Below are 14,132 nucleotides of genomic sequence, written 5' to 3'. Positions count from 1 at the left end.
AAAAGCTGGGACTCTTTTTACACTGATGTAAACAAAATTTATTAGTCTACATGTCCTCAAACTTGCAAGGTTATGCAATGTATGTATACTTAATACAGGCATCTGTGATTAACAGCAATGTGAGAAAGTGTTCTTGGTTTTTCTGAGCTCTTTCTGAAATGTTTGGATTCATGATGATAATGTCTATTGTTTTTTTAATCTTTAAAAGGACCATGAAGTCATATATGCAGACATTCTAAAAACCTGATGTAACAGTAATTATTTTGTGTCCTGTGCAGTGTTTTGGAGGTGAGCTGGGAGGAAAGAAAGTGCCCAAGTGGGTCAGTGCTATGCTGATGTTCTCCTTCTGGGTCGTCTTCATTGTCCTGTGCAGCCTGCAGTCCTACGAACTCCTGCCCTTCTAAATCCGACAATGGAAACTGACAAGCCGTCTTGCTGTGATAAAAAGGAAAGAACAATCTCTGCATGTCAGTTTCACAGCTGTTCAAGTAGGGACTGTTCTGTTGCATGCTGATACTGTCCATGACAACAAACAAGCCAGAAAATGTCATTGGGACTACATTATACTCCATTGTATTGTAAATTAGACATCTGATTAATGAGATGTGGAACTACAGCTTTGCTACATACTCAAAAGTATATTTCATTCTGTTGTACATATAATGTTATACTGATTGCTTTTATGTAAATAGACTCTATACATCACATACATGGACTTTCTTTGGAATATTTCAGATATGGATTTCATCAGATTTGAATTGTGTGGTAAGAAAACTGTTAAGTTATATTTTTTATCCAGACTGTGCTGCTAGGTCAAAAAGGATGTAACAATGTTTTGCCGTCCGTGTGAATAGAGGAATGTTTCAACAAAAGTTATAATTGATTGGTTTGAAGATTACGGTAACTCATTAAAGATGTAGATATTGTACAAAGCTGAACTTAGAGTTGATATTTATTTGACAGTTGAAGTACGATGTAAATTTCTTATTCTATGCAGTGCTGGCTATATATATATTTCTACAACTTTGAGGAAAAAGCATTTCCATGGGAATTCTGATCTTATAGTTTAAGTCAAATACACTGCCAAGTGTAAGAGTAGTGTGACTTCACTTAATGTGCTGTTGACTTGACATTATTCTACCACCTTGTGTAAATAATGTAAAAATAGTTTAACTGAACCATAAGCCTGGATTAAGAGACTTGTTGAATTTATTATTAGCTGCACATACGACGCAACAGAAATAGCTGACAGGTTCAGCAAAACAATGGAAACAACAAAGTGTAGTTTGGTAATTGTGTGCCTGTTACACAACCTATTCTACCATTGGTACTTACATCTGTGTTACTTTTGAAGGTCTTTCAACACAGGTACGGACAATTTTTTTTGCAAAACAAGATAGACGAAATGGGTCAATCATCTGAAAGTATTGGAGCAGAACTTTCAATGTGAAACCGATGCTGGCTGATCAAATTGGCAGAATTTTACCATCTTTGAAAATGGAGCAGCTGGAGAAAAGGGGTGGGTCCTACTTTGCCAGCCATACTTTACTGACTGTGGATGGGAATGACATCTGGTGTTTGCATTTGTATGTTGTGTTGATCTAAGAAAGAGGTACATTTGATCGAAGAAAGAGGTACATTTGTAAAGTACACAATAGTTTTGGAGGTGTCATCTTGTGCCCTACACAGGTGTACCTGTCAGGTTAAAATATTTGTGTATCAACTTAACTCCATGCTTCTTGGAATTAGATGTCGAATTCTTTCCCACATGTTAATCAACTGTTGCATGTACTGAATAAGATTTTTAACTATATTGTGTCTAGCTTCAGTGTATTTATCCGAATCTATATTTGGAGACAAGTGTTTCAATTGGTTTGATAATAGACAGAATGTGGGATTTTTTTGCTCCGATAATCTCATTCAAGGAGCCAGCAGCATGTTTATCATAACAAATATGTAAACAACAACTTCAACTTTGTAAACATTATGTTAATGACATAGTCATGACAAAGCAGCAGATAATACATGTTTTCTGTTCTTAAGATATAGATATTTTCACATGTTCTTGGAGTTAGCTGGTCTAGTCTCTCGAATAGAAAAATGCTATTTTTGTTCCTGTATAGTTAGCCTTTTACTCCATGGAGACTTAATAATCATGTGTCAAAGTAGATTGAAGACTAGATAAGCCATAAAGAAGCAATAATGTTTCCAATTTGTAAGCATAGAATATGGGACACCACTTTTCTACCAAACTGATCTGCTCTGGTGGTTTGCCATCTATTGGAACTGTTACCAACCTTTGCACACTATGGGAGCTATAAGGCACAGATGACGCAACGGTTCACAAGCAAATGGTGCGGAAAGCAAGGTTATTGCTTCGATGTTTAATTGTCATGACATACTTATATTACAAACCATACCTTCTCAGTCAGCTGACCACAGGTTCTGATTTGTCTTACCCTGTGGTCCATGCCAGGGTAGGAGAAGCTGGAATAAAGGCAGAGCCAGCTGGTAGTACGACAGAACTAGCCTCTACCGGGCTCCAGAGGTGGCCGAAAAGAGTAGAAATTGGCCATATAGACAGACAATATGCCAGAGGAATCAGCTGGCCAAAGAGAGTGGCAAACTGTACTCCCCAGTCAGCTGACTACTCTGGCATGTCATCTGTCTACCTGGCCAATTTCTACTCTGTCCAGCCACCTCTGGAGCCTGGTAGAGGCTACGACAGAACTGATAGGACAGGGCCAGCCTGTTGGACACAACCGGCTGGCGGGACAGACCATTAGGAAGACAGAACCAACTGGTGCAAGGAAATGAACGGCTGGTGAAGGCTGCATTAGCTTTGTGATAGAATTTGTGATTGCTGTCATGTTCTGAGTATTTTGTGTTTTATCAGTGGATTTCAGGTTTTGAAATGTTTCAGTCTCTTGATTGATAAGTTTGAACTACCCCTTGAGCAGTGAGTGGATTTGGACTGTCCCTATGATAGAAACAATTGTTTCAACCAAATGTTCCTCATGCTACACCAGTCCAATTACTTTATCCCAGGCAGTTTTTGGTTAAAGTATTAGATTATAACAATTGTTGAAATTCTATGATGCTGAGTGTTGTGAAGAACTTACCAGTGACTGGTTTGAATATTCAGTAATTTAACTGGTGTAGGCTGAAGTTGAACTCTTGTAAGTTAAGTTGAAGAATTTTCAACTACTGGTATGCCCAATGGTTGGCGTGTACACTTCTGAATTAAAGATGTGTGTTATTGGACAAAATGCCTCGGGTGATTACTTGTATTTTGATTTCTGTGTTAACAAACAACTGAAGGGCAGTCAGGCAAGCAGGAGACAAACATGCATACCCACACATCATGCTGTTCCATGACCATTTAACGTTCTCCAAGCTAGCCTATTGGCACTACTCTCCAAGCAGAGGAGTGGGTCCGGCAGGTTTTTGACGTGTTTTTAGGCGTTTTTGTCGGGCTTTCTACTTTGTCATGGTTTCTTTCTATCTTTAACCCTGTGGGTTAAAGATAGAAAGAAACCATGACAAAGTAGAAAGCCCGACAAAAACGCCTAAAAACACGTCAAAAACCTGCCGGACCCACTCCTCTGCTTGGAGAGTAATTGGCACCACATTTGTACTGGTTTTGGGTTAGGCACTAATGAAAGGGTTAAACATATAACAAGTTTCCAAGGCCATCACATTGTGAACCAAATGTTTTTATTTGTCTAACAACATGCTGGGGAACAGAATGTTTTCACACAAAGGTGTTCTGTGTTGGGTTTTTTTACTACATAAAATAGGTTGTAACTGAAGGAATATTGACATACATATATGTCTGTACTCTGCCATTTCTACACTTCTTCATCACAATGCCATTTGTGATGTCCTATTGTTACATGTTACACCAGGGAGAAAACGTATTGCAACATTCTGATATCTTCACAATCACTTTTTATGTTAGACGGATAGGTTTGGGGGGAAAACGAACAAACTAGGTAAATACATAATTTCTCCTGAGCATCTTCTGTGTCAATATATCACAGATATACTACAATATGTGCAGGCATGGCTTCTCTAGGCAATAACACTTGAATGCCAGAGCAAATGCTTTGTGCAATATAGTTACAACATGCTTTCAGCACATGGCATTGGAAATCATACAGACTGGACCCACCTGTCTAAAAAATTCTCATAATCTCAGAAAAGCTGTGTTGAATTTGTGCAACATCATACAGCCAAGTTGGCTACAAGGTATCTCTGTGGCTCTGATTTACAAGAAACACCTTCGCTATACACTTCTCAGCTGCAGTTATCTCTACACATAGATGTACATACACCCTACATGTCCCAAATGACCTGTATAAGGTGTATAAAACAAACAAAACAGCATTATGAATACAACAGTGATCACTGTTAACTCTTCTGTGCACATTAATATTCCTCTGATCAGCTCCAATTTCTAGTCCCTACGCTTAACAAAACCTAGTCAAAGTATGTAAAACAAAACCTTGTTAACGGGACAACTACTGTCCTCTGTCTACCGTGACTGACTAAACAACTCTGGAATTCCAGTGGCAGTGTTGCACTAACTATAAAGGTGAGTAGAGAAATGTCGGTAGGAACAGGTGACACAGCAGGTCTACACTGGTCATCTAGCTCCAACAGAAAACTTCCACATGTTGTTTTCAGACTTCTGCTTGCTACTGATATTCCATGCAAGCCCAATTCTTCTGGTCTGGAGAGGTTGACCAATTGAATGGTTTAATGAAACAAAAAGAACTTTGACTCAATATACAGCAACACAAAGCACCTGTTTTAGCGGGGAAACATTTCAGCTCGTGCATCAATGCAACAATCACAACGTTATGGTCAGCTGGCTTCTTGATAACAGATGTCACACCTGTCCAACTATAAACTTGAAATAAAGCCAACATGTGCTTTGTTTGGGGTTCTTTGCAATATCTTTCTGTACATGGTCTTTCCATCCTCTTCCACAAACTTATCTAATGTTGGTATGTTCATGATAACGTTTATTTCTAATGGTTGTTTTGTTTTTTGCACATGATTGTTGGTAACTTCAGACCCAAATATACAACAACAGACTCTGATTCTTATCATACCATCTTGTTATATTCTTGATTTCTATATCAAGACAGAGAGATGATATGACAAGTTTTCAGTTAACTGTTATAAGGGACAAAAATGTTGCATTAAAAGAGAATGACAAAACCATTGCAGATGGCTGCACTGAATGATGGCTGGGCCTGACACTCCCAGCAAAGCTGCCTCACTTGGACATAGACTGGCACAAGTTTGATTTCCGTGGACTCACAAACATGTATAAAAACGTCTTATGAAGAAAGTCTAAGAGTTACTCCTGTATGTAACAGAGTGGCCTAGAGCTGCCCTTTACATGTGTCGAGTGATATTCGTACATTAAAACAAGCTGCAATAGTTGAACTTAAAAGAGAGCAGTGGTCAAGTCATCACTGTGATCCGGTCAAAATTGCGTAATTTTAATGAGCTGATTTTCCTTCAGTACCAGTCAGAATACTTTTCTCAATGGTCCCTTCCTAAGGCTACCTCACTTGACATGTAAAAAGAGAAAGTATTCCTGGTTGTAAACATGCACTGTTTCCACCAATGTTGCTTGACAACTGACAGTATCTGTACAAATGCAGGGTCCTTTCTTTAGTTGTTTATATCACTAAAACATACAATCACACTACATTTAAGAGTATAAATAGTCCTGGCACCTGCCATACTTCAGCAGAGCCTTAAAACCTCTGTGACTTGGAGCCACACGGAAACAACATAAATAACCTCGTACCGCATAAGGCCCTAACAGAGTGGCCATTTCCACTGTCCTTTAAGTTTGGTCTTCATACTGTACAGTCAGACAGAACCAACCTGCTCATAAACCATCTAGACAGCTCTGGAGCTTTCTGACTGTAACCTTGTCAAGTCTACAAAGGTCAAAGTCAAATGTAGTTTTGGTCACATTGAAGTGTCCTGTTTCCTCGATGAGGTTTACTATTCTCTGCAGATGTTGGCGATCCTTCAGAGTCACAATGCGCTGATGCAGCTCTAACAGCTCGTTCAGATACTCATTGTTTGGCTGGCCGTTAGACATCTTGTGCCTTCGGTCTCCTTTGGGTTTACTCTTTGTCTTCTGTTTGGAAGGAGAAGTGTTAATTTTCACATCTTTAATGGAGGAGTTACTGCCTGCACTCTCGCCATCACTCTGCAGCAGTGGCTGTTGGGAAGCAGCCTCTGGTTGGCTCTGGAATGGCGGTGACGTTCCGATACTGTAGTCCTCGTTATCATCATCGTCATCATCGTTCTCCTGGTCGGCCAGCTCGGCCATGAGTGAGTTGAGTGCACCTCCGGCCCCGCCCGTGGGCAGGGATGAGAAGCTTGATGTGGGGCTGGGGTTCCCTGTGTCACCATCCTCGCCCTCCATGCTCTCATCCTCCTCATCCTCACTCAGCTGACTGGCAAATGTGGGAAGTTCTTTCTTGGCAATAGTCTGAGGTTTCACCACGGCCATGGGCTGGCTTCTGCTCGGTTCAACCTTAACCTTTGGCTTAGAGTCTCCTTCCGCTTTCGCCTTGGAAGGTTTTGCTTTGTCTCTTTTTTGAGCTGCCTCTCCCGCAGAGCTACTTTTCTTTGTTTTCTTTTTAACCGTATCACCTGCTGAAGACTCACTTGGCCTTTTGCTGGATACTTTTCCTTCCTTCTTTAATTGAAAACCCTTTCCTTCTTTCACAGGGGGTGTGTCAGGAAACAAGGGAGCCTCCTGGAGCACAGATGCTCTTGGAGCAGGCTTGACATCTTTCCCTGAAGGTTTTTCCTCTTTAGAAACAGTTTTGGCTTCTTTTGTAGAGAACTTTGGTTCTTTTGATGCAGTCTTCCCTTCCTTTGGGCCTTTAGCTTCTTTTGAAACTGTTTTCCCATCTTTAGAACTGGAAGTACTAGAAGACTTGGGTATTTTCCCTTTATCCTATTGAACAAAAAAGGTATAAGCTAAAGCAGTTGATAGTGGGCACAAGATCTTCCCTGTTGAGTATGATACATGTCAAATGTACAGGGAAGGAATTTAATACAGATACCCATCAGAAAAAAAACTAACATATGATCATTTTAAACAGAGATTAATTCAACAGCTTCTGGCATCTATATGCACAACCATTTAACTCAGTAGCTTGCCATTTGCCGTTTATGCTTGTATGCTAATGTTTCTGCAATGTTGCAGTGGCAGGAAAGTTAGACCTGTACAAAATGGACTATTCCCAAAGCATCCCCATCAGGGGTGCCTAAGTATTCATACGATCCTTTTGGAATACATGTGAATTTTACGGAATTCATACGATACATTATCAAGAAAGATAAGATCCTTACGGAATCCATACGATCCACTACTAAAAAATTCATACGAGTTTTATGGAATACATACGATCCCCACTATTTTGTTGGACCAGTGCTCAGTCTTGCCCTGTTGGTTGGTCTGAATTACATCAACATGTCACCTAAGAAGCCAGCTTTAGTGCAGGTTGAGGTGTCTAGTACTACAAAGGGATAAGCCCTTAAGTTCTTTAAAGTAGGATATCAGGAAGGAACGGAAGTCCTGAGGCCGCCATACTGAATTTGCCACTCATGTCACGTGACCCAGGCGCTGGGCCATCAAATTAGTAAGGACAGTAATGTATTCAGTATAACTTGTATTTTTCTTAGTAGTGGATCGTATCAATACTTAGGCCCCAAGTGCAAGAATAAATAATTCCCAAACTATCCCCATTCAAAAATGAAATGCTTGAAAAATAGCCCCCCCCCAAATAATCACCAGCCCCATCCCATGTTGATGCCACCCATTACCAAATCTCAGATCGTTTGGCTTTGATATCATAGCGTAAGACACAAAAATTTAAATTTTTTTGGTAAACATAGCAGAATACTTTTGTTGAATGGCTTTAGTTTAAGTGCGCTTACCTTTGCTGGGTGTTGTCTGTGAAGAGGCTGTGGCTGTGCAGGAGGACCAGGGAGTGCCGGGGACACCATCTTACCGCTATCTTCTGGGAAAACTGCAACCTGCATCAAGGTATCACCAGTCAATCAAGCGTTTGTCATGTAGAAAATATTCCATTCCATTCATTCACACGCACTATCCAGTTTTCCATTCATCATTTAAAACAACAGAGAACATGTATTTTCTTTCCCTAAGTTGTTTTTCCTGAGAGAGTCTACATTCTCTACAAGCCAGGGAAATCCTCTTGAGTACTAAGTTTCTAGGTAGGTGAGACTTACCCCCCCTCCTTTGATAAGTCTCCTTCGAAACTCTTCAGAGGGGTTGTTGAAGGTGAGTCTCTCTGGACGGATGTTGTTGACAGGCATGTCCGTGTACAGGAACAAGTCATACTGAAAATGGAGCTGCAGGATGGAGGAAAGAAACTTGTGGGTTGCATTTTAGTGATCTATATTGCTATTGCTAAATAAGTATGCTGGGGAACCATTTCTTGTACTTGATATGCAGAATTTTCACAATAAGATTAAGAAATCTAGATGTGTGATACAGTGACACGAATACTGTACAAAATGTTATGCTAACTTATAGATGTCACAATGAAAACACAGTTTTAGGCTTCTGAACTATCTTCTGAAAAAGAGACTTTCTACATTTCTATGTTTCTGCATGTACTGTTACTATAGTTGAACAAACAGACATCACCTAACACTGATGTTACATAATACTACACTGTATAAATATACTATAATCACTTTACATGTCACAGGATGCTGTCAGATTAGAACATTCTCAACAGAACCTTGACTAGTGCAGTGTTAATAAGATTGTAATGGGTATTACATGTACTTGAGTTTACTTGTTTGTAGTAAATTGTACATGTAGCATCATCATCTCATTATCATGAATACCTTTCTAGGCTCTTCCTTATTTTTGAAGTATACATCAATAGGTAGAAGGAAGCCAGCATATCCTGACTCTGATACTTCATATGGAGGCTCCTTCACAGCTGGAAGAAACAGGGGAAAACATCAATCATTAACTTCTAACAAACATGAAAGAGAAACTTCTGATTGGTTACCGAGTATTCCTGTAGCTGTTGCCTTTTAATTATGCAGATCTGTACCTCACAAGTCATGAATGAGAGAATAACAAATTGCTTACAGTACTTTGACACAAATCACTGTCAATTGATTACCACTGTGCACTGGATACTACGCCTACTACTACTACTTCTACCACTACAGTATAGTACAAATACTACAATACTAAAAATGAAAATCTACTACAATAAAAAAAGGAATACCTCGCTTTGGCTTGGGGAAGCTCTCGTGCAGGTGAAAGACCACCTTGTCGATGAAGTGTGCTGCATTGTTACCTTCCGGGCCTCGAACAAACACACTCCAGTCGTGGGTGAAACCTTCCGGCGTGGGCTTCTTGCGGTAGGTGGCCCTATGTCCCAGCTCCAAGTTAACCTGCACACACTGGGGATGGGAGGAAGAATTTTACACTTGTCTTTCCATTCAGTTTTGATTCTTGGAATAAACTAATTCATAAGGAGGTTGAAGAATTATCACATGTGAAGGTCATGAAGGACAGAATTATGTTCAGAAAATGGGATAACGTTTGTACAGCAATAAATCATTTTTTCAAACCATACTCGTACATGTATACACAACTACAGCTGTTCTGTCAAGACAATCGAAATCTAAGTCACAATCTTTTGAGGAAGATACAAAGGTCTGCATAGGAATTACATGTACATATTGATATTCACTACAGCTTTACATCATGTATCTATCATATTCTATGACCAAGGAGGTTAAACCTCCTTGCTATGACTGAGTACAACATTGCTAAGTATTACTGTGTTACTTCTTTTGTCGTTTTGCCTTGAACCTGTAATGTCCTGTATGCATTCGCAGAATTTCTCCAAACAATTTAACATTCTGCCATAGATTTCAATGCAATTTCACGGTAAAAGTAGATTAATCTAGAAATCTGATCCTTGGCACAGGAAAAATATTTCACTTACAGCCAAGATGACTTCTTTTAGAAATCGGATTCTTTTAAATTCTGTATAACAAGACGATATAAACGGAGTAATTTACTAAACAATAGCTATCTAATAGTGTGTATCCAGGATGTAATGCACATACAGTATATAGCCTGATATCCATAACTATTATAGCTGCCTAGTCTCTTTTTGTCCTCTTTCATCAACATTGCATCAGAGTCACAACCGTTGCATGAACCTATATATGGGATATTAACCTTTATACGCAAACACAACCTTAGACGTGTATGTTCCGGTGATGCGCTCTGTTTAATAACTTAGCTGACAATCATTACTAATGGAAAACCACCTAATTTTGTTTGAAGCAGACAATCTTGTTGTTGTAACGTTTTACAACCAGGTCCAGACAGAACATCAATGAAGGGAAAAATGCCCTTTCACAGGGCAAGACCATAAAACATAATTAGCATGTGGCTGCTGACATTCCTCCTATAGATTTCTATGGCAACGTACTGTATCATGGGCACAACACTACAGGGTGTAGGATACCATAAATTTGTCTCAAGGTTTCCTATATAATCGTCGTAGATGCATGGAGAAGCCGGTGTAACGTGAGAAAGTTTTGCTTGGGCCTTTTTTGATCATTTTGAGATTGCTGTTGCTATGTTTAAGCCATTAATTGATTAAAAAGTGTTCTTGGAAGAAATAACTGATATCCATTTGTACAAGGGTGAGGGACTGTTGTCATTTGGTACATAATCATAATGATGGCAACAACATCCCTTCCAAATGAGAATGTCAACCTCATCTATTATAAGGTTTAGAATATGATTGGCTCAGGAATTATTTTGATTTTTTGAAGTTTGATTTTTTTCGCCTGTCTTTTTAGTGATCAACCTCACACCTTTTGAGGGATATGAGATCATTGTGCGCTTTTCTTGCTTGAGGTTGAACTGTTGGCACAAATGAGGCTTTTCTGTTGCTCACTTTTCTCACTAGGTGACTGGTCACTTGTCTTGGACAGTGTCCGATTCAAATAGGAAAAGAGATTACAGGGGGGTCATGTACCACTACTCTAGTCTCTATCAGAGGTTCAGCTCCAGATGGTTTTTGATGTTTTTTTAGGTGTTTTTGTTGGGCGTTCCATTTTGTCCCTTTTTCTTTATGTCGACAAGGCATTAAGTGTTGTTAGGCAACATAAAGAAAATGGGACTAGTAACGGAAAGCCTGAAAAAATGGCTAAAATCATGTCAAAAACCAGTCGGAGCCGAACCTCTGCTTGAAGAGAAATGTACCACCAGATATTACCATTTTCTACATGTACCAGCAACCGAGCGTTTCACGTTCTCCCACTACCATATGATGTCCTTGCTACTAGATCTACTGAGTCCTTGGATAGTGCAGGTAATTTGGTCATCAACAAAGCAAACTCAGGTTAACTCACCATACCTCATCAAAGATAAAGGAAGACAATAATAGCGAAAGGAACTGTTTTTCTCAGCTTCAGCACCTGAAAACATGTTTCTATTGTTGGCCCCATTGGTCTCATTCAACTTATCTTTGTTTCATTCTACAGACAAAAGAACTTCAAGAATGGTAGGAAACAATAGTTCACACAGTTCCTGATGTTTATGGTAAAGGTTCCTGGGCAAATTTGCTGAATGTTGTGGTTATGTCATTTCTCTTTCGTCTTTTGTGTACAATTATCATAGTTTCAAACATTAGTTTTACTGGGTGCTCAATAATAAATCAGTAATTCAGTTGACTCCACTTGCTCAGTACAACCATTTTAGATCACAGTTTTGTCCATTCAATGTGTGTGTAGTTGGGTATGCATTGATTGAACAGTTACAAGTGGTTTACACATCAAATTGATGATGCCACTAGCTTTGTGGTTGAAATCTGTAAGTTAACATTAGTTACAACTTGGCTTTGGTCCTTCAAACGAGATTACAGAGACTTGTTTTGATAATCGTTCTTTAACTGGGAATTCAAAATCTGTGTTTCTGAAAGAGGATTATTGTGTCTTATAAATCTCCTGGGAAACTGAAAAGTTTCTTATTTTTCATCAATTAACGTTGACATTAGAATTCAGACTGCATTTCCTATCATCAAATTTGATATCACATTTTACTGATTGTCTTTTTCCAGTATGATGACAACAAATGTGACCTTGGTGTGTACGAGATGTGCTAGCCTTTCCTCCAGGTCGGACAACAGTCAAATTAACGTTATGTGTGCAACACGAGATGGTCTGTCTGGACAACATTAGACATCCATGTGTGTGGTCGTCTAGCGCGTCAATGTTCCAGGGTGTGGAGAGGGGGGCCGGGGAGACAGGCGAGGTGACTGGAAAAGAACAATCTTCCAGATCGAGAAAAGTAGATCAATGGTTCATGTAGGGACATGCCTTAGGATAGCGTTGGATTCACAAAACAGGCGTCTAAATAACAAGCCCACGACTCCTGTCACGTCGACTGGAACGCTTCGGAAGATCGAACAACACACAGAGATTTAACACGAATCGGACAAAGAAAACTAGCTAAATAATAGTATGGACACGCTGTATGAATTCTAGTGAACTAGGATGATTCTAAGGAACTGACAGATATCTCAGTATTAAAATCTGGTGGCCGTGTTGAAAAACAGACTGTAACAACCGGCGTGCGGTGGATGCCATCTTCACTGCGGAGTGCGGAGTAACTCCTCTCCCGTCGTGAGGGCTTGACATTTCGCCACAGAAAGGATACACAGTGCGGCACTAAAGGGTTTACAAGATAGACAAGAGGATGTTGTGTGGCTTACCGTTGAAGCCATGAGGCTACTGCTGCCGCACGCACAGCACCTCGCTGAGCTGCGCCTTTGCACTTCACCACACGAAGATGGCGGACATTGTTCAAATCTGGTCTGTCCCAGCATGCACCACGGGACGTGACCACACACAGACGTCATCACAAGTCTCCCGGCAATCCTGCACGTGGGCTAGTACTGTGGGGGCCAGGGCCATGCCCATGGGCACGGACGTCTTTTGGTCTGTAACCGGTAAATCGCCTCAAGGCGTAACGCACCGCTTTGAAAAATTATTGGAAAAGAGACTCGACTACCGTTGGCGCCAGCACCGGGACACCTAACGGTTAACAGTTACCCATGATTCATACACAAGTCACTGAAGTCAGTGATAACGTTAACTTATGATATCTGTCATGATGTAAACGTTAGGTTTCATACTATGACGTAAGGTAACACACACTAGGCCTAGATCAATAATGCGTCCACAAGCTTTAGCGTAGGGCGAGGTGAGAAGCAAGCGCACTACAAGAAAACAACAATAACAACGAGCAGATGTTGGGTGGAAGATCGCAACATTTTCTGACACTGAGCATCAGCTAGGGTTGTCAGAAAACGTTTCAAACCCACCATAACATCTGTTTGGAGATTACCAACAAGCTCAAAAAAGAGGATGATAAAAATAAAACGTTTCAACGTCCTCCCAAGTGCTCATTAATTTTCCACCGCCCAAGTTCCCTTCAAAGATCTTGAAAGGCCAAAGGAAAGCACTGAGAAGGGAACACATAGCCGAACTTCGAGCGAACACATAGGGACGTGGTTTCCTGGCCAATTGATGGGTCATTGATTTCTCTGACCAATTATAAACAGTTATGATGGGCAAGTTTCTGCGATATGTTATGATGGGCAAGTTTCTGTATTTGACTGGCTGCAAATACACCTGATATTATATCAATGTACTGGAAATTGAATTCTGCAAATTTGTTTGCATGTGAATGCCAATCAGCACCAAGGACAGAGACAGTGTCAATCAACACAACACAATGTGACAGTAATAGACAAAAGAGGCATCCAAACTGTGGGTTCAGTTGCATAGAATGCAGTGACTACTAATAAGTAAAGGCTTACTTCAGCTGTTTTATATTTTTTATAAGCTGTTAAAACTAACAGGTAGTGTATTTTTTCATTATAAGTTATAGAACATGCTTGTAGCATAAGATGTTACAAGGCAACCATGGCTAGATAGAAAGGGACAGAAGTGTATTGCTGGGGAGCAGGCAACTAATGGTCCTTAATTTTGCATCTTTG

The 14,132-nt window shown here is 40.1% G+C and overlaps 2 protein-coding genes across 4 annotated transcripts in view; one reads left to right on the top strand and one right to left on the bottom strand.

Moving 5' to 3' along the window:
- The window catches only part of LOC136428324 (sodium/calcium exchanger 1-like), a 32,416-nt gene extending 29,147 nt beyond the window's left edge, over positions 1–3,269 (top strand). For all 3 annotated transcript variants that reach the window (XM_066417746.1, XM_066417747.1, XM_066417748.1), the window contains one exon: positions 279–3,269. In XM_066417746.1, coding sequence (XP_066273843.1) covers positions 279–404 — 126 coding nt within the window. In that variant the 3' untranslated portion in view covers positions 405–3,269. The remainder of the gene's footprint in view (positions 1–278) is intronic.
- Positions 3,270–3,700: 431 nt separating this feature from the next.
- On the bottom strand, positions 3,701–12,998 carry LOC136428323 (protein AF-9-like). The gene is made up of 6 exons (XM_066417744.1): positions 12,843–12,998; positions 9,327–9,504; positions 8,932–9,029; positions 8,305–8,427; positions 7,990–8,088; positions 3,701–7,003 (listed from the first exon to the last, which is right to left on the bottom strand). The coding sequence occupies exons 1-6, from the start codon at positions 12,987–12,989 to the stop codon at positions 5,915–5,917; spliced, it is 1,734 nt and encodes a 577-aa protein (XP_066273841.1). The 5' UTR covers positions 12,990–12,998; the 3' UTR covers positions 3,701–5,914.
- Between the last annotated feature and the right edge of the window lie 1,134 nt (positions 12,999–14,132).

Source organism: Branchiostoma lanceolatum, chromosome 2 (assembly GCF_035083965.1).
Source record: "Branchiostoma lanceolatum isolate klBraLanc5 chromosome 2, klBraLanc5.hap2, whole genome shotgun sequence".
NCBI classification, from domain to species: Eukaryota; Metazoa; Chordata; class Leptocardii; order Amphioxiformes; family Branchiostomatidae; genus Branchiostoma; species Branchiostoma lanceolatum.
This window is presented reverse-complemented; position numbering and strand designations above follow the sequence as displayed.